The sequence below is a fragment of the Leptonychotes weddellii genome, chromosome 1 (assembly GCF_054177405.1).
Source record: "Leptonychotes weddellii isolate Sample4059 chromosome 1, ASM5417740v2, whole genome shotgun sequence".
NCBI lineage: Eukaryota > Metazoa > Chordata > Mammalia > Carnivora > Phocidae > Leptonychotes > Leptonychotes weddellii.
In genome coordinates, this window is record NC_138369.1 from 81,179,664 (window position 1) to 81,205,527 (window position 25,864).

Here is a 25,864-nt window from a genome sequence, read left to right on the forward strand (position 1 = left end):
AGAGATATAATTCTGTCATCTTCTGGTTTCCTATTGCTGCAATTGATATACTGACTATAGTTCCTTTCTTTCAGGTTTTTTAAAGGTTTTTCCCTTTATCTTTTGTACTTTGCAATACTACAATGCACACAGATGTTGATTTATTTTTATTTACCTTTTGTGGAACTATTGGACATCCTTAATGTGGAAATGCTACTTTTCATCAGTTCTGGAAAATTCATAAGCAGTCACTTACCAAATAGTGTCTTTCAGTCTCTTTACTCTCTTGTTCTGGAACTCCTATTAGATATATGTTGGAGCTTCTCATTCTGTCTTCCAAGCTTCTTACTGCTGTTTCATGTGTTCTATCCCTTTATTTCTATGTTTTGCATCATTTTCTCAGTCCTATGTTTTAGTTCTATTTAATTCACTGAACTAGAGCAGCAGTGATACTTTGGGAGGGCCTCACAGGCGAAGCCCTTTCATCTCCAAGTATTTCTGAGGCATGACCAACCTGCAGGCCCTTCCAGGCAGCGCCCTCTACGCCTGCTTTACCCTCCACGGAGGGGAACCTGGCTAATCAGGAAAGAAACTCCCTCCGAAGGTCAACAGTGAGTAGAGTGTACATATGGTAGAAAACAAATGGCTCTTGGTACCATGTTGTGGGAATTATCTGGCTTGGCTAGATAAAGGAGGAGGACAAGCTCAGGTGGCACTCTTGAGTCCCCTCCTCCATTGCACGGCCCGTTTGTGACGTGTGCACCAGCCTCCCCGAGAAAGCTCCGTCCCTACACCCTGCACGCTCAGAACCGGGCCGTCCCTCTGTCGTGTGGCGCGCTGTGTCAACGCTGCCCCCCACCATGGCCGTGACCGCCTGCCAGGGCTTGGGGTTCATAGTTTCACTGATCGGGATTGCGGGCATCGTTGCCGCCACCTGCATGGACCAGTGGAGCACCCAGGACTTGTACAACAACCCGGTGACAGCTGTATTCAACTACCAAGGGCTGTGGCGCTCCTGTGTCCGAGAGAGCTCTGGCTTCACCGAGTGCCGGGGCTACTTCACCCTGCTGGGGCTGCCAGGTAAGGGCTGGTGCCAGCACCCTGGCAGGGGGATAGAGGCCCCTGCCTGGGGCCCCACAGAGGGACCGTGGGGAATCAGGAGCAGCAACTACCACCACCGGAGTCAGAACAGGAGTGCAGGAACCTTAGGGAGAGGAGCTCTCTGAGCTGCCAGGGCTCCTGTTCCCCTCACTGCATGGTGCCCAGTTTTTCCCAAGGGGTACATCGTTTAAACAACTCCTATGTGAGCAATGGCATTGAGACTCAGTCACACATAGGAACAGGACTCAAGAGGCCCAACTTCAGCCCCCTCTTTCCTTTAGCCCCAAGATTCCGCCTCCCTGAAATGGGGACTGTGGATCTCATGAACGGAGTTTCATCTCCAGACCCTTTTGTGTCTGCGCCCAGCTTCCAGGGAAGCCTACGCCCGCAGAAGCAATAGAAAGGGGCAGAGGGGGGCGCCTGGGTGGCTCAGTCGTTAAGCGTCTGCCTTCGGCTCAGGTCATGATCCCAGGGTCCTGGGATCGAGCCCCGCATCGGGCTCCCTGCTCAACAGGGAGTCTGCTTCTCCCTCCTCCACTCCCCCTGCTTGTGTTCCCTCTCTCGCTGTGTCTCTCTCTGTCAAATAAATAAATAAAATCTTTAAAAAAAAAAAAAAAAAGGGGCAGAGGGAAAAGATACATACAGAAAAAGAACTGAGTGCTGTGTTTCTCTGAGGTGTGCCGGATGAGCCCCTTCTGTGGGGCTCGAGGCTCCTGACCTCCAGAAAATATTGGCCACATGGAATCAGATTCAGGGTGCTCTCTCTCTCTGCTCAGAGGGCTTCGGCAGCAAGGGATCTCTGCCATGCAGGCAAGGTGTGTGGGCTGTGATGCCCGCTCCCCCAGACTGGTATTAAACACAGCAGGATTGTGTGTTTGTTGGCTTTGTAGATTGGTCATTTTCACTTGAAGAAAAATTCAGGTCTCAAGAGTAGGTGGTAAAAGTGTAAAAAAAAAAAAAGGAGAAATGTTAAAAGTGTCTTTCACTCATGTAACAGAGTAAGACAGTGAATAAACGTCATTTTTATTTCTTAGATCTTTTTTCCTTCCATAAGTATACATCAAGGTCTTGAGAGGGACACTGATCCAAGATGGGCATTGGAGGGAGCACCAGAAATAGAAAACGGGGTTTTCCCCTCCAGGAACTTGCCATCTGACTACAGGGTCAAGGCTTAGAAACACACAGAAGGTAACAAGTAAAGACTTAAGTCACACAGTGAATCATTTTTTATACACTCCGCACCTACTGATGGAGAGCTCACTGCAACCTCAGGATTCTTGGGGCTAGCACCCTCAAAGAAATGAAAGTGCGCCCCAGGCTGGGTATGACAAGGTGCCAAGTGAGGCCGGAGGGCTAGTGCGGCAGAGATGAGAAGAGTATGGAAGTGCTCAGGAAAGGCTCCACTGAGGAGGAAATACAACAAGTGGGCCTTAAAAGGCAGGTAGGGTTTGGAAAAGGCAGAGACACAGAAGGAAAAGCAGCACGAGCAAAGGCATGAGGGTGCTACCCCCCGAGTCTTACTTGGAAGAAAATCAAAGAGCGACCTTGGCTGGAGGAGGGGGTTTGTGTGGGCCCAGTTATGGAAGGCAGTGAATACCCTCTTAGAGAGGTGGGGACTGGGTATAAACAAGAGGACATGAGTCAGGTCAGTGGGTGACCAGCTGCGGATTCAGTGAGGTCTGTCTCCACTAGGGACGGGAGCAAAGATGAGCCTCTCCCACATCCCTGTATCCTGCTGACCCAGCCTTAGCTCTGAGTCTCCCTCACCTCAAATGCAAAAGCTCATGATCTCTCCAGAGACTAGGACCTGGGTCCATGCAGAGCTAGAGGCCTTGGTGGAGGCAATCAGCCTGGAGCTGACCTCTGGCCACACAGAGCACCCATCTCAGGAGTTCATACTGCTCCACAAAGGGAGAATAACAATGTACTAGGACTTGAGTAAACAATTGGCTTGCAACATTTTGTGTAACCTCTGCAAACCACCCTGTGAGCTTGGTGCTATTATCACCCTTTTAGAAACAAGGAAAATAAGTCTGAGTGGCTGCCCAAGGTCATATACAGATGGAGCCAGGGCTCAGACCCTGTTCTGCCTTCACCTAAGCCTCAGTGGGTTGCCCTAATATGGAGTCCTGAGACTCTCGGGCTCCAAACGGAAATCTCTCCTGATCCAAAGCAAAAGCCCCCAGTGTGGAGGGGCCGTCCTAGCCTCACACCTCGCCAGAGCCTGGTATCCCAGCCCCACACAGACTTCTCCTTGGGCAGCTGTCGTGGACTAACAATAGCTGTCAACATGCCCATACATACTTTACAGATGGAGCCTGAGAGGGGCAGAGCACTTTGCCCAAGCTCACAGAGTTAGAATTGGGCCAGACCAAAACTGCCTGTTAGGCCTTCTCTCAGAACCTTCGAGTGCTGTGTGTGTGCATGTGCACGCGAGCGTGTATAAATCCTGTCACTAGATGGTTTAGAGAACTATTTTTTAAAAAGAATTTTATAGGAATCCCTTTTAAAGGAAAAAAATTCTTACAGACCCTCAATGTTCACTTAAGTTATACTTGTTTTAATATTATTTTTTTTTCTTTTTTTTTTTAAGATTTTCTTTATTTATTTGACAGAGAGAGAGAGAGACAGTGAGAGGGAACACAAGCAGGGGGAGTGGGAGAGGGAGAAGCAGGCTTCCCACTGAGCAGGGAGCCCGATGTGGGACTTGATCCCAGGACTCTGGGATCATGACCTGAGCTGAAGGCAGACGCTTAACGACTGAGCCACCCAGGCGCCCCTTTAATGTTATTTTAATGTATTCAAGTATAACACTAGATTTAAATTCCTAATGCATGTCTTCTACAAGTCAAAAGGCACATTTGCAAATGTAATATAAATAACAATGAAAAATTAATCAATCCAAATTTCAAAATTAGTTTGGTGTTAGGGATAGTGTTCATTTGCATTTGGAGTTTAACAAAGATATAGCCTCAAGGCCGATTTTGCATTTTACCTGTTTCAGTGTTTTGACTTCATTATCATTAACACAGATTCTCTACTTGCATAGGTTTGTTTTACAAAATGGTGTTAATAAGTTTGAGGTACTCACGTCTCACACTCACGTGCAACCCCTGGTAATGAGGTTTCTGTGGCTCGATAGCTCTTTGCAGTGGTCTTGTTCATTTGAAGTAAGGTTGTATTGAAATATGGCTCTAAGATTATCAACCCAATTATTTCTGGATTTGGGGAGGGAAAGTTCTCTGCCGTATATTTACTGCCACTGATTGTTGCAATCAGGTATGTGCAAAGACAGGACAGTGCAACGCTTACTGGTGAAGCTAGCGGGGTGTTGACCCCAAGGCACAGGGGCCCTAGCATGGAGTGTCAGTACCTCAAAGTGGGGAGAAGTTCCCCTGACTGCATTTTCTGTTTGAGCAAGAATGAACCCTTTGTTCACATACCAGTTGAGACTACTTAACTGTCCTCTGGTATAAACATAATCATTAACACCAACACAAACATGAACCATAACGGGCCAGCCTGAGGATCTGGAACATTCTTGTTTTAATTTCCTTTCCATTGTCACTGAGATGAAAGTACAGAATTTTTAAATTTCCACTGAGAAGATACACACGCCCCAAAATGCAAGAACAGACTCTCAAGCTCAGAGGGAAGAAGTCAGGCACAGCCAAACCTTCCAGAGAAACTCTAGGCATAGGACTGGCAGTCAACCTTCCCAGATAAAATCATTTCACTAGGCCCATAACTGACAGCCAACCTGTCTTGGGCTGATCGGGTTTGGACAAGTGCCCCTCTTGGCAGAAACATGGAAGCCAGATTTTCCTCTGTGGACCCCCATTCACTCTTCGGCAGTGACCCGTGAAGCAGTGGTCCGTTCATTTTATAGCACAGAAAACCCACTAGGAAGTGACAGATTCCATCTTCCAGATGTTTTAAAACCTACCAATATCTATTTCACATTTAAAAAGTACGTAGACTTAAATTTTTTTTAAAATGTGTAGACTTACATTTTCTCTCTATTCATTCAGTATTCTACTAGGTAGAGGTAGCTTTAGTTTATCCTTTAAAATTAACTTTTCCAGGGCGCCTGGGTGGTTTAGTCGTTAAGTGTCTGCCTTCGGCTCAGGTCATGATCCCAGGGTCCTGGGATGGAGCCCTGCATCGGGCTCCCTGCTCAGCGGGAAGCCTGCTTCTCCCTCTCCCACTCCCCCTGCTTGTGTTCCCTCTACCGCTGTGTCTCTCTCTGTCAAATAAATAAATAAAATCTTTAAAATATAAATAAATTAAATTAAATTAACTTTTCCTTCTCCCAAAAAATAAAGTCACTGTCACTTCAAATAAGAAAGAAAGCTAATTCATTATTACCTGAATAACTGTTTTTCCCTGGTCTTGAAATTTTGCATAAAGCATTTGCATAGGGAAGGAGGAGGGGAAACTGCCATGAGTGAGAATAGATAACTTGTAATAACCTATTTCTTTTATTTTTTCAATTTTCCATCTACTATTTCAGTGGTATTATAGGTATGGGGTGGGTGTTAGACGAATGTCATAAAATGAACAACTGGAAAACAAACTCTTTATAAATAAAAACCCTGAATCTGGGTTGAAACAAGAGCAAAATGACTCTGTCCACAGAAACAGTGGCAGAATCATTCTTGAACCCTTCTAATATTTTCCAATCTAATTACTCAATCCCCATCCAGCAGCAGAGACCACAGGCACTTCTTCTAGTTGCTCCCTCCTCACCTTTTGGACTTGGCCTTGTAACTCAGTTCAGGGAAAGCAGACACCAACGCTGTTTCAACGAAAGTGATATAACTCCTGCTTACTCATTTTTTGAGTTTTCTGGCTCATGATTCACTCTCTACACTGATCACAGAACCTAAAGGAAGATAAGCACTTCAGGGGAGTGTGGAGTCCATTCAAACTAGGGGGAGACCTTCCATATTTGCTTTCTGTGTTTGCTGGGGAAAAAAAAGAATGGGAGCAGTGGCTGGGTGCACTCAAGATAACACTGAAATGTCCAGATGCAAAGGTTTGTTTCCTGGAGAACCCGTACAGGTTAGAGATTGGTATGTTGGGTGTGTTTCCAGGCCCGGAGATCCAGAGTTGGGGAAGCTATAATTAAAATGGTTCTGGGGGTGCCTGGATGGCTCAGTTGGTTAAGTGTCCGACTCTTGATTTCAGCTCAGGTTTTGATCTCAGGGTCGTGAGCTCAAGCCCCATGTTAGGCTCCATGCTGGGCATAGAACCGACCTTAAAAAAAAAAAAGATGGTTCTGAATTCGGAGGCAAGACACACAGGATCCCCAGGAAGTAGCAGGTCAATCAATTCTCTTACAAAATCGAACTGGGTTGGCAAAATGCAATGTCTAATTTCTGGTCAGGTCTCTCTTTTTCGTGATTATATAATTCCTGATATTTTGACCAACTGTAGTGAAAACTTTTCTGCAAAATGTGGAAGACAGTGTGTGAGATCTGAAAGGGCGATGAAGTATTCTACTTTAGTATGCAAATGTTACAGATGAAGAAACTGTGACCTGCAGGGGCTGATCAGTTTGCACAAAATCATCTAGCATACAGCATGTTAGTGACTGTGTCAGGAGCAGATCCCAGGGCTCTCAGTAACCAGAACAGGGGCTTGGGCCTAGCCAGCCCTGAGCCCTTCTCTGGCCTTTTTAGAACCTTCTGTGTCTGCCATGTGGTCTCCATGTGGTTCTCATGGTGTGAGTGAAAGGGTGACATGGAGGTCAGCAGGATGTCTCACTTCTTCCCCTCCTATTTTCTATACCTGTAAAACAAAAGCAGATCTCTAGGATTTGACTTCCCATTCTCAAAAGTGGGGACACCTTGCCTACCTCTCCCACTCCACATGGAAATAGAGAAAGAGCACCAGACCAAAAGTGGGGACTGGAGCTCCATCTTTGCTGACTTGAATGCATCTGTGGTTCAAGGCCCTTTGGACAAGTTCCTTTATCTACCTCACTTGCCTCAAAATACATATGGGTGTGGGATAATGATACCTACTCTACCCACTTCTGTAAGGGCAAAATGGAAAGATGTACATGAAAAGTAGTTTATGAGTTGTGAGGAGAAAATACGGAATCTGGTTTAAGACACAGACTCCTGGGGCCTCCTGTGATGAGCAGAGCCTAAAGGAAAAAGCTTGTTGGGGCGCTGGACTGGTCAGCTTTCTCCCCAGGTGGTGGCCGGCGAGCTCAGGGGGCAGAGCCAGAGCCAGGGACCCGGGAGAGGCTGCTCGGCCTTTGGGCAGAGTGTCCATTCGGACCGCTCTGCTCTCAAACCAGCCGAGCGCAACTCGGTAGGACAAGTGTCTCTTGGGGCGGCTACCCTAACAAATGAAAAAATAATGCCCTTGAACCAAGAGTGAAACTGAACTATCTAAGGAAAACACTGTGAGCAAACACCAAGAGCTGAGGGAAACCATCTGATTAGGGCAGCCGGTCTCAGGAGCACAGCCCGCCCACCCACACCGGCACAGGAGGAAGGCGCAGCAGGTCCTCAGCCCGGGGTCGGAGGGCGCGCGGGCTAAGGCCATGTCCACCACCACGTGCCAAGTGGTGGGCTTCCTCCTGTCCCTCCTGGGCCTGGCGGGCTGCATCGCCGCCACGGGGATGGACATGTGGAGCACCCAGGACCTGTATGACAACCCCGTCACCTCCGTGTTCCAGTACGAGGGGCTCTGGCGGAGCTGCGTGAGGCAGAGCTCAGGGTTCACGGAGTGCCGGCCCTACTTCACCATCCTGGGCCTTCCAGGTAGGCCGGGGGAGGGGGGGTACCGAGCAGGTGAGGGCCGGGGAGGGGATGGCCTGCAGCACCAGGGACTGAGCGGCGCTCCCCACCTCTGGGTGCGACCCTCGCAGCGTTGGCTCAGAATAAAAGGTGTGAATAAGAGAAGTTGGCCCCGTGACAAAGAGGGCTATAGTCACACGGGAGAAAATCGGAGAATTCATACTCGAATCAAAGGAAGTACGGGGGCATTAAAAAAAGGGGGAGATCTATTGTTAGGGCAGGCATGCTGTGCTCGGGATGCTAGAATAGACTAATGTTCCTCAAAGGAGAAAATCGTGTGTTATGTATGTGCATGTGACTGCACGTACATGGGAGGAAGGAAGTAGGGTGGTAAGTATTTTTTTCTAGCCAAAAACGTTGAGAGCTCATTTCCTTTCATTTTCAATTCAATTCAATTTTTCTTTGAAAAGTTGGAGTCTCTGTAGGCGCCAGAAAATATATATTGCCATTCAATTATAAAATATCCTTTTTCTTGCTTTGCATTGAGAAGTTCTAGTATGCACTCCTAAAAAACAATGTATGCCAGAATATTATAAAGTTATAATTATAATAATCTCACAATATAAACATAATTATAAATGTGACATAATTTCACCTCTGAAGATGAAGTACGTTAAACCCCTGCTTTTAATACAAATTATTAATTCAAACATGCACATAGGAACTTTGCATTCCAGATATTCTGGGAGCTACCTGTGTTTAAAGAAAGAGGGTGGGCAAAAAGAAAATAAAAAGCCAGTCTAATCAGTGGCGTGCCCAAGATATGAGTTTGGTGAGGAAGGGAATAGTGTTAGGTTTGCCGCTCTGAAACAAGCACCTTGTGAGCAGGTAGGTGGAAATAAATTTGCACGACACTGGTAAGAGCCTGTGCAGCCCTTGAAATTGAATTACGAAAAGCAATTCAACCAATATATCTTCATTTTTGGAAAGAAGTAGAAGATGGATGACAGAGTAGAATCGGGGTAATTACTGCATTTTTGGAAACCACTTGTTTTTTGGTTGTTTTTTTTTTTAAGATTTTATTTATTTATTTGACAGAGAGAGAAAGAGAGAGTACAAGCAGGGAGAGTGGGAGAGTGAGAAGCAGGCTCCCCGCTGAGCAGGGAGCCAGATGGATGCGGGGCTTGATCCCAGGACCCTGAGATCATGACCTGAGCCGAAAGCAGATGCTTAACCGACTGGAGCCACTCAGGCGCCCCTGGAAGCCACTTGTATTGCAGACCCAGCAGGATCACTGACTGAGACCTGCTTAGGGAAACACGGCAGGTAGGACCTGGCCGCAGGGAAGACAGCCTCGGAGGAGGGATTATGCTCTGGTGTGAGGGGAGAGGTCAGAAGGCAGAAGGTGCAAACATGGATGGTTGAGCTGTTAGCCCTACCTTATTTTAACTATTTAGGTGAAGGAAAAGGATTGACCTCATACTCAAAATTAAGGGATGACATTCCATGACTTCATACCCAATAACGTTCGCCCAGGGCCCCACCACACATTACCAGTCTCTCACTCATTCTGTTTCTTTCCACACATGGGACCCCACACCATCCAGTCTGGTCATCCCTGCTGATCAGCCCCTGTCCTTCTTGCCTTTTTTCATCTCTCCTCTTCACTTAGGCTTATATTCTCCTTCCTAGAAAATCTCATGATTCTGATCATTGTCAAATTCTGTCTCTCCCTGGGTCACTGACAACCAAATTAAAAGAATAAATTGTACTACCCCCTCTCACTCTTAGTCTTTCTCAGTCTGCTTTCCATCCTTCCTCTCTTTAGAGTATTTACTCCTTTGACTGTGGCAGATGGTGGGGTAGAACCTTCCAATCACCAGCTTCCAGTTCCTAGTTCTCATCTCCCTAGATATTTTAAAACCCAAACCTTCTCATGGTTCCCCCATTCACAGCTTAATTAGGTGCAGACATGACAGCCTGACACCCATGCCCTCCTATATCCCTCACCTTGCCTGACTTATCTCTTACTATTCCTCTGCCCCCAGGATGACTCTTGATTTCAGCTCAGGTCATGATCTCAAGGTCCTGAGATCGAGAACCCAGCGTTGGGCTCCATGCTGGATGTGGAGCCTGCTTAAGAGTCTCTCTCTCCCTCTGCCCCTCCCCTGCCCATCACATGCACTCTCTCTCTCAAAAATAAATAAAATAAAATAAAATAAAATATTTGGCTGACTAAAGTAAGGGATGGACAGGAAGATTGCCAGAAGGAAAAGGTTAAAAGACACTCCAAAACTAAAGGCTGAAATATAAGAAGATGGAACAGCCAGAGAGGAGTCCAGTGGGTGGCTGGTGGACATTTGTGGGGCTCTTGAGGAAGCAGAAAGAGGTAATATTAACCACCCAAGACCTAGCACCTAGAGGGGACTTGGCCATTAAGAACAACTGCTGAAAACATTTTCTTGAGCATGACAAGGGGCATAGGGAAGAGAGACTTGAAGCAGAGGACCTGGGTGAAATGCCTAAGAACAGAAATGGAAGGTTGCAGAGAGTTTAATTTTGACCTAGAACTCAGGGGAATACCACCCTTGAGCAGAGAAGTAAGCTTTAAAGTACTATCAAAGCATGAGGCAGATACCATTGTAATACTTTAGTTAACAATCATAGTATCACTACCAATTATTCAGTTCTTCCTAAGGATAAGCTCTTTTCTTCCAAAATCTCACATAACCCTTCATTCATCTGATAAAAATGTATCACATTTAGTTGGAACTTACAGCCATAGAATAATTTAATTCCATTCAACTGTATTATGTATTATGTAACCTACAGACAGATTAATGACGTAAGTGGTGGTAGTAGCAGGACTGTTTACCTGTATATGACCAGCTTTGTATAATGAATAGCCCAAGATTCCCTCTCATTGTATTCCAAACAGTTAATGTAGTATGTAGCTCTCCAAGGACAGTGCCCAGAAATAAAAACAGCTACCATTTATTGGACTGCACATAGACCCTCCAGTTTAATCTTCACAGCAATACAAGGAAATGTGTATTAGCTTTGTTTTTACAAAAGTGGAAACTGAGGCTCAGATAGGGAGACAAAGTAAGGTGCCCAAGCTCCCATGGACAGAAGATGGCAGAAGTGGGAAATGAACATGAGGCCGTAAAGCTTCAAGTCTGCATTTTTTACCCTGCCCATGCTCAGGCCCTGCTTCACATTCCAGCTAGAAGGGCCGCCTCTAACATTGAACAGATTGGTGTGCACTTGAGCACAATAAGAGCAGAGGGTACACCAGCACCTTGACCCATTTATCGCCATATCATCACAAATGCACAATTAGGAGTACCAAATTTAAAGAATGGATGACCTGTGTGTCATTCCCTATCCCCCACCCTGGAGACAGTGGGGTGGGGGGGGAGGGCAGTCAAAGAGCACAGTGGAGAGAAGGCAAAGACCATGTCCCTTATCCCATGATGACATCATGGTCAAGTAATGTTTGTTTTTTTTTTAAGATTTATTTATTTATTTACTTGAGAGAGACAACAGGAGGAGGAGCAGAGGGAGAAGGAGAGAGAGAATCTCAAGCAGACTCCCCACTGAGCACAGAGCCCAACATGGGGCTCGATCCCACAACCCCAAGATCATGACCTGAGCCGAAATCAAGAGCCAAACGCTCAACCAACTGAGTCACCCAGGCGCCCCAAGTAATGTTTTTTCTAATGTGTTTGCAAATATTTGGATTGAATTTGGTGCCATGGCAGGGCCCCACAGTTAGAGACAAGTGAGTTGGGATTAAGAGCATAGCTTGACCAGCTACGTCTCTTGACCTTGCTATCCCCATCTGTGGAATGCCTCACAATAAGCCATCTGTATGAAAGTGCTCTGCAACCCATTTACAGGATCTGACTCTTGGCATCAAAAAATCATTACTGCCTTGTCTACATCACCCAAAGCTCTCAAAGAGTTAGGACATTTGATCTTCCAGGTTTCTTTCTTCTCCAAAATCAAGCATCTTTTATGAATCCAAATACCCAAAGTAGAGATTATTTAGGGTCCTGTTTTTCTCCCCTCAATCCCCCATTCCACCTGTGTTCTGGGCACATCACTGGTTTCCAGCCCCTTCACAGGCACTGAGGGTCTTGTTTTCTTTTTTTACATACAACTGGCTACATTTGCCCCTTTCTACTGCAGTGTGAAAAAACAACAGCTACTGGAAAGCTAGGGAGTTTCCCATCAACCTGGCAATCATATTTACACAGACAGGAATGGGGGTTTTCACGATATCACATTTAACCCAGGAAACAATTCTACAAAATCTAAAGCAAAAATCCATAAAGGAAAAAATATGAAACTGCTTTTCAGCATCTTTTCTAAATGAGCCACCTGCTTTATTTCTCCTTACTATTGGCTGACTGTTTCACATTAAGTCCGGTGTGCAGGATCCTGTGAAACGAGCTTGTCGTTCCCCAATGTCTGGTGGAAGAAACTGGCCCTAAGAGGGAGAGTGATTACAAGTTAGTTATAAACTTGAAATGAAATCTGGGGGAGCCTCTTGGATTTTGCTCAAGCTGCTTTCCTTTTCTTCCCAAAAGAAACATATTTTAGCCCAGACATGCCTTTTTAAATACGTGGACAAACATCTAAACGTGTACACACTAATGTGTGTCTAAAGGAGATCCCACAGAGAACTGAGCACACATCTACAAGCCAGAGAGGATCTGTGTCTGAGGCATGAAATGAGGCTGCTTGCCCGATGCAGACCCAGGAATCAGAAGGCCTCCCCAGCTTGTGATTGTGGAGGCTGTTGCTTGGATAGCAGGGGCAGTCCCACACAGAGTATCATGCTCTAGCATGGGCTGGTCAGTGGTGGGCACCATTTCTTGGTAGGGACACACGTGGCCAGAGTCACGTAGTCGGACCCCACCTGAGAGTTGAAAAGGAAGGGCAATGAAGGCGGACACCACCGCCCCAGCCTCACCCCTCACCTGCTCCCCTCCTCATTGCCAGCCAGATCTTGAGTCCGTTTTTCCTGATCTTCCCACCTGTCTTGGTCCAGGCCTTACTGTTCCTACTCTTGTCCAATCTTCTTCCCCTCTGGCCCCCCATATTCCCTCATGCATGGCTTTCTCAGATCCTCAACCGTATTTTATCACCATGTGAGAAGATTCAGGTTTATGCAGTTAGTACCAACCAAAGCCATGTGGGGAGAGAGAAAGAACTTCTTTTCTCTTCTTTTTTTCTCTTTTCTGGTATTTGCTGGGCCTGGCTTAGTTCTATGCTGGTGCCAAGTAGCATCTCTATGCAAGAGACAGCTCTGTCCCACTCCAGATGTGCTCATGACATCTCTATGCAAGAGACAGCTCTGTCCCACTCCAGATGTGCTCATGACATCTCTATGCAAGAGACAGCTCTGTCCCACTCCAGATGTGCTCATGACATCTCTATGCAAGAGACAGTTCTGTCCCACTCCAGATGTGCTCATGACATCTCTATGCAAGAGATAGCTCTGTCCCACTCCAGAGCTGAGGAAACTCGGCTTCAGTGAGATTAAAAGGTTTGCCTAACGACGCTTACCTGGCTGACATTGTTCTGTAGGATTTCGCAAGATACAAAGGACTTCCATATTGGTTCCCTGAGATCTCAGGAGAATCTAGGCCCCTCCCACCTTGTTCTGAAGGACCTATTCTCTGAGGTCTGGCCTCAGACTTCCCTCCTCTGGGCTCCCCTTCTTTGGAATCCTCCATCAGCCCTCCCTGCCTCCAATCTGAAGCCACTCTGTGCCTGAAGCGTGGGTCCTCTCTAACCGCCACTAACAAAAGCCCCAGATCAAGCCTTTGTCTCATAAGCCCATCCCCATCTAGCTCAGGGATGTCAGCCATTGGGAACTGTTTCAACTCGCCAGCCACTCTAAGCACCTCCTCCTGAGCTCTCGGAGGGCTGTTTTCCCAGATTATTCCTTGAAATTTTATGTTCTTGAACAATTAAATGAAAATCTCTAGGGGTGGAGGTAAAACATTTAACATTTCTTTAGAAGTTCCCCCAGGGGATGCTAAGGTACAACCAGGGTTGGGAACCACACCCAAAGGCACCTTGCCTGTCAGTCCATAGCTGGTTTGGGGGAATTAGATATTTTGCAACAGGGAGGGAACACCAAGTTCCCGTTTTTTCTATTTGCTTCTGTCAGCCCTGAATCCCGTCCACCCTTCAAGCCCGATAATGCCTCATTGTTCACTGGAAAGAATGCTGTAGTCACACCTTTGGTGCAGGGAATCAGTCTATAGAGCCGTTGACTCACCTGTTATCAGCTGATAAGCCTATATGCTTCCTGCTTGGAATAGCAAATAAGAGACAGAGTGGCTAAAAGAGAAACTTACCTCCTTTGGGAGCAGTTTCTCTGGTTACCTATCTATGAAGGATTAGAACTCCAGATGGTAGAATCTTCCAGAGGGAAAGGAAGTCGAGGTCACCCGCATGCATCTCCATGGTCATTACTAGACATAAGGGGTTTCTAGCAATGAGTAGTGGAGAACATTTCCTCCCACTTCCTGGAAGCTGCCCCCATCACAGCTCCCACTCTCAGAAGAACCCCTCCAGGAATCTCCAAAACAAGGCAGACCTTGGTCCATCCATCCAGGCCCACTGTTGGGACTCTGGACGTGGTCCCACAAGATATAAAACAATGTTGTGTCTTTTCTGACCACAGGCTAAAAGAAAGGGGTAGGAGTAAGCTAGAAACAGAGTCGAAGAGGGTGCCTGGGTGGCTCAGTTGGTTAAGCGACTGCCTTCGGCTCAGGTCATGATCCTGGAGTCCCGGGATTGAGCCCCGCATCGGGCTCCCTGCTCAGCAGGGAGTCTGCTTCTCCCTCTCCCGCTCCCCCCTCTTGTGCTCTCTCTCTCTCTCACTCTCTCTCTCAAATAAATAAATAAAATCTTTAAAAAAAAAAAAGAAACAGAGTCTAAGAAATAAAAAGGTGCTCAGGGTGAAGGTTGACCGTTGGTTCAAAGCAGGTGCCAGCATTCATCCGAAATCCAGAGATCAAGAGAGAGCAGGAAAGAAATAAGGCCTTGTCAGGCAAACATGACCCAGCAGAGGCAAGAGGGCCTCTGAGAGCCTGAGGCCAAGGCTGACCAGGACAGGCTGGCCAGGGCTCCCGTACCCAAGGGCTCCCATGGCACAGCAGCAGCAACTGTCCACAGGAGGCAAGCCCACCGTGCTTTCATCTCCCACTTGCCCGTCTCGTCTTCTAATCCAACAATATCAGGCAAGACCCTGTGCCTCAGCCACGGCCACCTGGTGATATGTTTTCAGGAACAAAAATTAAAACTACTCAGTCAAAAGAGCCGATGACTCCACCCACACCAAAAGGCCAGGAGAAATGTAATGTTCTTGTAGAAGGAGGGACACCCTTTATCTTGCCTCGTTAATATTGTTTATTTGGTTTTTGTTTGGTTGGTGGGTTGGTTGATTGGTTTTTGGTTGTTTTAACCAGATGCCTTGCCAGGTGGTCCTCAAAAGAGATAAGTGATTTTGTTCTCTGAATAGTTTAAGGCTTAAAATGTCAGAATGAGAGCAGTGTTTAAAACCTCCAACGGGTTTCTGGGTGGATTTGAAGCCCACAAGAGGCCCATGGGGATAAGATGAAGAGAAAGTCAAGTCCCTTTCTCTTCCCATATGTCCAGTTTTCTGGTAGTAACATACATATCAATATAGCCTGGAGGATATTTCCTGAAGTCTGGGGCTGCCACCGAGATGTCCTCTCCATAGCTGTCCTGAACCAGGCTTGTGGTGTAATTATATGTGTTAAAGAGAACTAGAACCATATCATGAGCAACTATGAGAAAGTGGGTCTATTATTACTTAGCCAAGGTATCCCCAAAGTTAAAAGAAATTTGAGGTTCAGGATTTCCAGTAAAAATATGATCTTCCCAGGTCTTAAACTGCTTGAAGGCAGTGATTATTTTCCATGAAACTTTATACCTCCTACGTCATCTGACAAAGGGTTTTGTAGAGAATTTGAGCTTTAAAATACTTGATGAATGAATGAATTCATGGATGAGCTGTATGATTATGTAACATATGACTATGAGCATACACCAACATGTGCTGGATGCAAACACAAAAATGTAAATGAGTACACAAGTAGATGACACACACTTGCATTTGTTAATAAGGGAATGAACCGGGTAGGGTGTTCGTTCCCAGTATCCTGTAGGGCCAGCAAAGCCATTGAGCAAGGCTTTAGAGAACACAGGTGACACTCTAGAGCCCTCCTATATTAGGAGTAGATCCAACGGCCACTCCAGGGCCCTCCTGAGTTCTCTTTGCCCTACTAGGGTCACCGTGGCTCTGGCATGAGAACTCAGCTGTAATCTCAAGATGCCAATGTTAATCAGTTCAGTTCTCCCAGGAAAGAATGGTCAGATCCTGCAGAATCGACCCACACCATAAACCAGCATATTTACTCTGCTAATATAGTTGCCAATAGGACCAAGACTGATGATGGCTACATGTAGATTTTTCTTCTCAGCAGAGAAGCAAAGTTAAAATCAGAAGTTTCTTCAGGGAGAAGAGAATCAGAATCAAGTGGCGTAGAACTAGAGTGGCTGAATACTACCATCTCCACACAGAGAGACACCTGGTGAGAAAGTTGCCCAGGCCTCCATTCTTCTTGAATGTAGAAGGCTCTTGAGTTCTGCATGATCTACCTCTCCTTTTTCAATAGACTGCATTGATTGTCGATTTTTGCATCATAACCAGTTGCTTTGTGATACACACCTTAGAGTGAATAAGCTGGCAGCTCCGGTGATATTGGCCATATTTGAGATGGAAATCTTTGTGAAGAGATTAGAGAGAAATTCCTCCCAGGAAATTCCTTGTCTTGAGAGTCACATTTAGAAATAATCTGCTGGGACAGGTTATTCCCTGAGATGATTTTTAGAGAATATTTCTTTATACATTTTTAGCATCCATTTGAGGGGATGATATTTCATGGCTGAGTCTCCAAGTTTGGAGGATACATTCTCTTAGGTGCTTACAGAGCCCCTTACCTTGATGGCAGCCTGCTTTTCCAGGATTAGGTACCTCAAAGTGATGTACTGTGATGGGGAAAGTAACCATTTTGAGATAGTTCTGGGTTTGACCCCCGGCTCTTGCTTGTCCCTTGATATGTGTCCTTGGCAAGTTCCTTAACCTCTGACTCTCAGTTTCTTCAACTCTAAAATGGAGGTAATCGTATCATCTGCGTTGCAGGCTTTTGTTTTTTTTTACTGTGGATTAAATTTTTTAATATCCGAAAAGCCACTAATAGCTTTCAATCAAAAAATAACAATTGGCTATGATAACTAGGGTAGGACAGAGCTTTCTGCTTTGCTTCACACAATTCTTCAGTTCTGCTCTACCAGAAATACCCATGTTTGGGGCCTTTCCCTCTGGAGAACACCAAGGACTCATTTGTCTTTCTTTTGTAAAATGCATTATGCTTATAGTGGGCATGTTTAATGACTGTCTTTCCCCACTTTGACATAAGATCCATGAGTGCAGAGACCATTTCTGACCTATTAATTACTGTCATCCCTGTGCCTAGTCATAGGAGCTTAGAAAAAACTGTTGAGATGAGTCACTGCATATTAAGGACACACTAGAAACCACTGTGGATATATCTGGAAGAGAGGTCACTGCTGGAGAGTCCCCGCAGGACCTACAGTTTCCATTGCTTCCTGAGAAGGGACTGCTGATAAACTGGTTGTGTTGAAAGGCAGTCTTTACATATACACCTAAAACCTACAGCTCATCCTGACTGTAGCAGTCCCTTTGGAAAGAGACAAAAATATGGTGCCCTTGATATATCACCTAATGACCTCGCTCATTACATGCTATAAATGAATATTGGGTTTTCCTAAAGTGGACACGACAATAGGAAGCTTTGAGCCCATATGAAAAGACTAGAGTTAAAAAAGGTTTGGGTTAGAAGTCAAACCACACAGTTTTACTGTAAGCTTTGTCAATAATTTTTCATGTCACCTTGGCCAAGCCATTTCCTCTACATAGACTGCAGATTATCAAGCTTTAAAATGAGGAAATGAGGGCGCCTGGATGGCTCAGTTGGTTAAGCGACTGCCTTCGGCTCAGGTCATGATCCTGGAGTCCCGGGATCGAGTCCCGCATCGGGCTTCCTGCTCGGCGGGGAGTCTGCTTCTCCCTCTGACCCTCCCCCCTCTCATGTGCTCTCTCTCATTCTCTCTCTCTCAGATATATAAATAAAATCTTTAAAAAATAAAATGAGGAAATGAAATAGCTAAATTCCATTGGCTGTCCCAGCTCCACAATGTTCTCATTCTACAGACAACTGTGTGCAGGTCCTTCAACAATCAGAGGATTGTACATGGTAGTTTTGCATTTCTCACAATTCCACATCCCCTGGCGATGACAAAGTTCACAGTTTATGGACTTGCTATTTCTCAGGAATTTGGTGCTTGTTGATTGTGGTTGCTTTATTTTATTGAACCGAAGCCTAATCAATCATGTGGAGGTGGTCTTATCTGTCAGCTTGTGTCTTGTCCCTTGTCCCACAGCCATGCTGCAGGCAGTGCGAGCCCTGATGATCGTGGGCATCGTCCTGGGTGCCATCAGCCTCCTGGTGTCCATCTTTGCCCTAAAGTGCATCCGCATTGGCAGCATGGAGGACTCCGCCAAAGCCAACATGACACTGACCTCTGGGATCATGTTCATCATCTCAGGTGAACAAGGAGCTGAGGTTCCCTCTCTCAAATGGGCTTCTGGGAGTGTCAAAGCAAAATCATTCTGGCAGAGGAAACACGGCTTCTCCCTACTGAGCATGGTTTGAACATGGATCAGAGCTTTACACACTGGGATTCAAGATCTAAAATTAGGACCCAATTACGTGCTACAGAATTGTCATGAGTGTTAAGGTCCCCCTTAGCTGCCACCCCACTTTATTAGAAGAGATTCTCAATCCTAAGGGAGTCATGTGACTCAGTCCCTAAAGGCATTATTTTGGTAAGACTTTAGAAAAATGATTTTAAAGGAAGAGCACTTGACATCATCAAAAGACCAGGCCCAAAATATTGTATTATTAATCTCTTGTCCCAAGATACATGGAAAATCTCTTTCTGCACACATACAAATCCTTCCACAATTAGAGAGATAAGAGAGTCTAAGCACCTAACACAATGTCTAGCACATAGTGGGAATTCAGTATCAATGCTTGGATTAGCCATTCTGTTACAGGAATGGAATGTTCTCCAGTCTGCTCATCTAAACTCATTTAAGCACACATTGCCTCAGAAACACTGTGATCCCTTTAAAGCTGACTCTAGAGCTTTCTCGTTCTTGGCCCGCAGGTCTCTGTGCAATCGCCGGAGTATCTGTATTTGCCAACATGCTGGTTACTAACTTCTGGATGTCTACAGCTAACATGTACACCGGCCTGGGTGGGATGGTGCAGACCGTTCAGACCAGGTAACCTCCTAATCTAGTCTTAGTATTCTGTGGTGAATATTGCTGTAAAAATCCTATTAAACACATATGCCTAATGTGACTGTCAGCGCCTGAAAGAGCAAAAATTTATCAGAGGCAACCATGCCATATCATAAATCAACTGTGATCTGTAAATTCATAAACTTCATTTCAGTGAAATATCCTTGGTGCTATGACTTGAGGCTGAGCTGACATTTGCATTGAAATACGGTGACAGTTCACAGTATTTATCTAGCACGCTTACACAAGCCCCATTGTGGTGGCAATGAAACAGGCACTATTAGCCCAGGCATGTAAATGAGCCTCAACCCGCATCTCCAGGTCATGACGGGAACCTGGCTAGGGACAGGTGAAAGCTTGAGTAGAATTGAGCAAGGTGCAGCACAGGTGAGAAGAGTAATGTTATGTGTCTTCCTTGTACAGCTGCGTCTTCCTCTCATTCACACATGCATTCATTCTACAAATGTATGGAGTACCTGCTGTGGGCCAGCAACTGTTCTGAGTGCTGGGGATAAGACAAGGTCCCCATCCTCACGGAGGTTATGGTCTAGCTGAGGGAGAAGGTGTCTGAAGGAGGGTAGAACTTTTAAATGATGGAAGAGCAATTCCGACACCCATATTCATTTAGCCACTTCAAAGGGATGTATTTCAAAGCAAGAAGCAGCAGCAAATTCTTGAGGAAGAAAGATCTGATTCTGGGAGAGTGATATAAATATCATATCTAAGTGACCCATCATCTCTGGAGTGGATACACTTGGTATTTCTCCAGCCACACCATCATGGGATACAAACAGGGGATGAAGATGTGATGAATCCATTACTCTCTGGCTCCCTGGAACTCTAGTCCCAATCCATGTTCCTGCTTTGTTTCAGGAGAGGAGGAAATGATCCCCATAAGCTCCCCCCATCCTCCTCTGTGATCTTTCCATCATCTCTTGGTTACAAGAACAACTGAGAAGTATGCTGACCAGCTCATTTTGGGTTTCCTGGGACTTTACCAGTTTTAGCACTGAAAGTCCCATATCCTGGGAAACTCTTCTTTCATGGGCAAATCAGGATGGTTGGTCAGCCTACTTAGAAGATCCCACCTTATCTGGAGTATCTGGGTACCTAGGGTCACTGCCTCTGCCCAGAGGAGTCACCCACCCAACTGGCACCTAGACTAATGCCCTCCATCATTCTCCCACACCATCTCCCTAGAACCTGCCCCATCCCTTGGGCAGCCAAATTCAGTCCTGAGATCGAGACTATAGGATTATGAGAGGCCTCCTGAATGCCTTCTTCCATGGATGGGCGCAGCTTTTCCCTTCTTTCTGTCTTCTCATCCTCTCTACCCAGAAATCACACAAGACAGCACAGCTGCCAAGAGAGATCTTGGCAATCAGTTGAAGGGGCTTTCTGGTACCCCATTTGGCTTTCTGGTATCCCATCCTCTGCTATTGCTGCATTGAGTGTACCTGACCTACAAACTGCCTGCCTTCATGCTATATGCAGCTTGTGAGGTGTTTCGTATTAGCCTAAACATTTCCTTTTATAACCTGAATTAATCACCAACTTTTATATTATATTACACTTGGTCATCAGGCTTATATTGCTTATATGGCTTACTTTGATCCTGCTAAAATGTGTGTACTTTTTAAGCACATCCAAAATATCTTATTTTCTTAGGTTGCAGAGGTCTGCACACATATTTCTGTCTTCCAACTACTGGTATAATGTTCTTAGTTTGTGATTTTTAAACATACCAGTGATTCATGGTGTTCCACAAACAGTCCCATGCTCCTTGATGAGCCCAAGGGGAAAACCTCCATGGGCAGGTATCCACTGTGCTGAGCTCTCCTTTTCTGCAGGGCTCTAGGAGACACCAGCTTAGGGAAGGGAAAGTTACCAGCTAACACTAAAATACCCATTGACTTCCTAACACTTTTTGGTCACAGTGTTCACCACCCACAAAGGTCCATTTGGAATCAGAATTATTTTATTCTCAGGACACTTTGTTCTCAGACAATCCTGCTCAGAGGTAACAAGTCCCATGGAGGCATCCCTCCTAGGGGAAGGGTACCAACTTTGGAGTCAGATGACCACAGGTTTAAGCTTCAGTGTGGGCTAGAACAGAACCACTGGGAAAGTGGAGTCTGTGTCTATCTTGTTCGCCCCTGTGTCCCAGTGCCTGGGCAGTGTCAGGCACGTAGTAGGAGCTCAATAAATACTTGTTGAACAGATGCGTAAACAATAAATGAAAGAATGAATGGTCACTTCACATTAGTTCTTTCTGAAGATAATGCTCCTACCTGCATGGACGGCTACCAGGGTACTTGATAGGTAAGATGAAAGCTTACTGGCCCACAGGAAGAACTCCAAAATTCCTTCAGAAATAATAACTTCAGACTGATTCCACATCTCTCAAATTCCTCTTGCCAAACCTTTGAGACACTCCCAATGACAATAGGGAGGGAGGTGGATTTCCAGAGATGTTTCTCTGAGATTAGAGACTTATAATTAATTCCATGCCTGAGTGATGCTAGGGGCCCGAGAATCCCACTGCTGTTTTGCTGACTAGCTTCAGTCCCAATTCTGTTCTCTAGGGCACCTCATTCAGTTGGCCATGACCCAAAGGAGAGTGTGTTCAGCAGCACGGGCAGGGATGGGTGTGGAACCCAAAAGAGCTGACAGAGAGGATGCGTGTGGCCAAGTGCAGTAGGTGGAGCCTGGAGGGTTGAGTTGCCCACATTCTTCGTCTCATTTTCCCTTCAGGTACACCTTTGGTTCGGCTCTGTTCGTGGGCTGGGTCGCCGGGGGCCTCACACTAATTGGGGGTGTGATGATGTGCATCGCCTGCCGGGGCCTGGCGCCTGAGGAAACCAAGTGAGTCTCCCCATCCCAGTGCAATCAGACATTTAATCCGAGTCCATTTTAAAGTATAATTTGCAGCCAGAATGATCAGTGTAGGTTTATGGAAGAACTTATTAACTAAATGTTGCTGAACCTTCTCTTTTATGGGGAACCTAAAGAACAGAATAGGAACATTTCAGCTGAGCCGATTTAGGAATGATCCTGTTAGAGAAAAAAAAATATCGCGGTAGGTTCCCTCTGACTTCAGGATTCTGTAACTCAGTGGTTCTCAGCTGAAAGCAATTCTGCCCACCAGGGGATATTTGGCAACAGCTGAAGACTCTTGATTGTTGCAGCTTTGGGGTGGGGTGGGGGTGATACTGGAATCTAGTGGGTGGGGACCAGGGATGCTGCTGAACCTTCCATGATGCACAGGAGAGGCCCTCACGACAAAGAGGCATCTGTTGCAAGCCAAAGTCCCGCTGCAGAGAAACCCCACTGTACCCCGCTATATGGACCTGGAGCTGGGAGACCTGGATCCTGGGCCGGATCTACTGCTAACTAGTCCTGTGACTTCTAGTAAATCATTTGCCTTCTCTGTTAGCTCATCCATAAACTGAGCAGATTAGAGGAGATGGGCTTCGTGTATGTGCCTTCCAGCTCACAAATTCTGTGATTTTTCTGGCATAACCATGTTCCCCTGGACATTGTTTCTGGTTCAGCTTTATTTTAATTGATTAACAGAAGGAACTCACTAGTCACTAATTACTGGCTCTAATACAAGGCAAGAAATTCTGCTCCAGTGCAGAGGGAGAAAAACCAGTGTCTCAAAGCCTGGGGCGATCCACCATTTCAGTTTGCCCAGGACTGAGGGTTTCCTGGGATGCTGGACTTTCAGTGCTAAAACTGAAACATCCCAGGGTAAACGGAGTAGTGGGTTGCCCTCTTACCAAATACATCTGTGGTCATGCAATGTTTCTTTTTTCTCTCAGCTACAAAGCCGTGTCCTATCATGCCTCCGGCCACAATGTCGCCTACAAGCCCGGAGGCTTCAAGGCCAGCACTGGCTTTGGGCCCAATAGCAAAAACAAGAAGATATACGAAGGGGGTGTCCACACAGAGGACGAGGTACAATCTCATCCTTCCAAGTACGACTATGTGTAGCGCTCCGAGACACCTCAGCATGGACAGAAGACCCCCCAGTTAGAGCTCACTTGAAAAACAAGGAAATTTTACCTTGACTCCTGATTGCTTTTGACTCACAGTTGGAAGTTAGAAAAACCTTGATTTCACCCATGAGGAGGCCAGACGGTCTGGGCCACATGTCTCTATGTCTCTAATGTTCCATCACAAAAACAGCTGAGTTATCAGATATGAATTCGAGGCAACAGTTCACAGTTTCCAATCTTCTATTTCTTTTTTTTTTAATTTAACCTTTCTAATCTGATGATAGATTGCGGTTTGAATTCCTATCAGACAATAGTGCATCGATGATCTATTTCCCAACTCGTCCCCCAGAACAATTCTGCAAGGAAAAAAGGAGAGTCCATCAAAAGACATCATTTCCTGCTATTTGATTTTAACCTCCCCCACCAACCTGGCTACTAATAAACACTGATTGAAGAAGAGGTGATGGGGAAAGATATTTGTAATGTCTCCAGCTCATTATCTGAGTTTTCTTACACTGTGATCTTGACATTACCTGGACCAAAGCGATTTCAGTTTAAGGAAAGCTTTCTGCTTTTGCTGGCATCTGCTAATTCCAGCAAGACGCCCCCAGGGGTCTCTTGGGCTCCCCACTGCAAGTCCTCTTTCTTTCATAGGCCAGAAAATGTCCCTGGAAGAATGAGAAAAGGATATTTGTGGGTAATCTGAATATATATGGTATTCTCGATATAGTTAGAATAAATAATATGTTAGTGAAATGATACACCGTCTCTGAATTAGCCTCACCCCTGCACATGAATAGAAGAAAATGAAAATATAATTGCTTTGATATTGTCTATATTGACTTTGTAAAATCACACTTAAGTTTGAGTTCCATGAAATGCTCACTGATCCTAATTGTTTCCCTTTGAACTCTCGGGGACTGTGACTACACAGGACAGATACAGTGTAACCCTGTAAAAACCAAATGATGAAACTGAGGGGGTTAAAACCAGTTCTTTCAAAAGACAACAGCAACAACAAAGTGATGAGCCTGGAGGTAATGTTATGGCAAGTGACGCCTGTGCACACTAATAAGGTCACTGTCAGTCGACAGGAGCACTTTCTAGGCACTGTGGTCAGCTTTGTTACTGGGAGAGCTCTTCCCTTCACTAACTTCACCTACAGTGGTTGGACCATTGGATGTTCAAGAAGTGAAAGCTCTTGGCAGCCACACACCTTCTCTGTGTTCACATCCCTGCTGCAGAAAGCCTAAACTCCTTCGAGGCCACCAGAATTCCATCTCAGCACCAGAGCCAGAATAGGTCCCCTGGGAACTAAAATAAGGGCAGTGTCTCAAAACTACCCAATCAGGGAGCAGCATTGGCACTGGGGAAATCTCACCATCGGGTTATTATTGGGGAAAAAAGTCCTTAGTACCAATAGTGCTTATGAAAGTGGCCTCCCCCCAGGGAGATGGGTGACTATTCATAGGGGTCTTCAGGCTCAACAGATTATGTCTGGGGAAAACCAGATCACAGCCCATTAAACAGAGAGGAATTTTGTTCACCAACAGCCAAAGCAAACTCAGAGACCCTTCTCACTGAGACAGCAATGGTTCTAGGCTACATCAGAGTATTCATGGAACTCATTGTCTGAGATGGGATAAAGGTTGGATAGATAATTCAAGAAGAGAAAAAAAAAAAAAGAAAGAAAAAATGCAGGGATGGGGGGAAGACAAAACTGAGCAGTCCAGGGCATGGAGATTGTGAAGTTTCTCAGGATTTGACTTGAAGGCCATGGGCACAGTGAGCTCTTTTTCCTACCACCAGAAATTCCTTGGTCAGGTCTGAGGCACTGAGGTGTGTCTCAGCTGGGTTTTTAATCAGCACAGTCTCTATCCCACACTTCATTGTTTGAAAGCCTCCATGTAGTTAGATTGGGCTTTGTAATTTTTTTGTTGTTGCTCTGTCCTATTGTATATGCATTGACTATTGACCTGCATATTTTGTGAACTAAATATTAAAATTACTATTATCTCACATTTGAACAGCTCCTGCTCTTTTGTCCTAAGCTTCGGGATATGGAGAGGGGGAGTCTCAGCACCTCAAAGCTGAGGGCGTCTTCTGGAATGTTTCTGCTTGCAGAATCTGTCTACTCAGCAGTAGCCTGGCTGCCTGGAGGCCAATGAGGTCTGATCCCATGCACTTAGTGGTTCCCACAAGTTGAGAAGCCTGAATCAAAAGGAATTTCCAGAGCAGGCAGGCATGTGGCATGGGATCCAGGGACGACATTTAGCCTCTCTGACCCTCAGTGCACCAGCCTAAAGTGTCTAATATCATTGGCCTGCCCAAGAGCTAGTAAAACAGGAGAGCCAATACCTGTCCTCTTAATGCTGTCGAAGGCTGGCTTTACCAGCTCAATTAGCTGTACTCACTGAGGCTGAATCAAGCTATGGAAACAACATAAGCCTGGGTGGCTCAGTCGTCAAGCGTCTGCCTTCGGCTCAGGTCATGATCCCGGGGTCCTGGGGTGGAGCCCTGCATCGGGC

At 45.8% G+C, this 25,864-nt stretch overlaps 1 protein-coding gene across 2 annotated transcripts; it reads left to right on the forward strand.

Annotated features, from left to right (window-relative positions):
- The first annotated feature begins 839 nt into the window (after positions 1 to 839).
- CLDN18 (claudin 18) lies at positions 840 to 25,357 on the forward strand. 2 transcript variants are annotated; one of them, XM_006727906.2, is made up of 5 exons: positions 840 to 1,059; positions 18,411 to 18,575; positions 19,200 to 19,317; positions 22,090 to 22,200; positions 23,160 to 25,357. In XM_006727906.2, the coding sequence occupies exons 1-5, from the start codon at positions 840 to 842 to the stop codon at positions 23,329 to 23,331; spliced, it is 786 nt and encodes a 261-aa protein (XP_006727969.1). In that variant the 3' UTR covers positions 23,332 to 25,357. The 2 variants fall into 2 exon arrangements, with proteins under 2 accessions (XP_006727969.1, XP_006727968.1); XM_006727905.3 differs by lacking the exon at positions 840 to 1,059 and adding an exon at positions 6,745 to 7,859.
- The last annotated feature ends 507 nt before the right edge of the window (positions 25,358 to 25,864 follow it).

What these genes read in the sequence shown, in the direction of transcription:
- CLDN18 (XM_006727906.2), top strand. Translation starts at nt 840, where the DNA reads ATGGCCGTGACCGCCTGCCAGGGCTTGGGGTTCATAGTTTCACTGATC. An exon ending in CACCCTGCTGGGGCTGCCAG is followed by an intron (nt 1,060 to 18,410) that starts GTAAGGGCTGGT and finishes CTTGTCCCACAG; the next exon opens with CCATGCTGCAGGCAGTGCGA. An exon ending in CTGGCGCCTGAGGAAACCAA is followed by an intron (nt 22,201 to 23,159) that starts GTGAGTCTCCCC and finishes TTTTTCTCTCAG; the next exon opens with CTACAAAGCCGTGTCCTATC.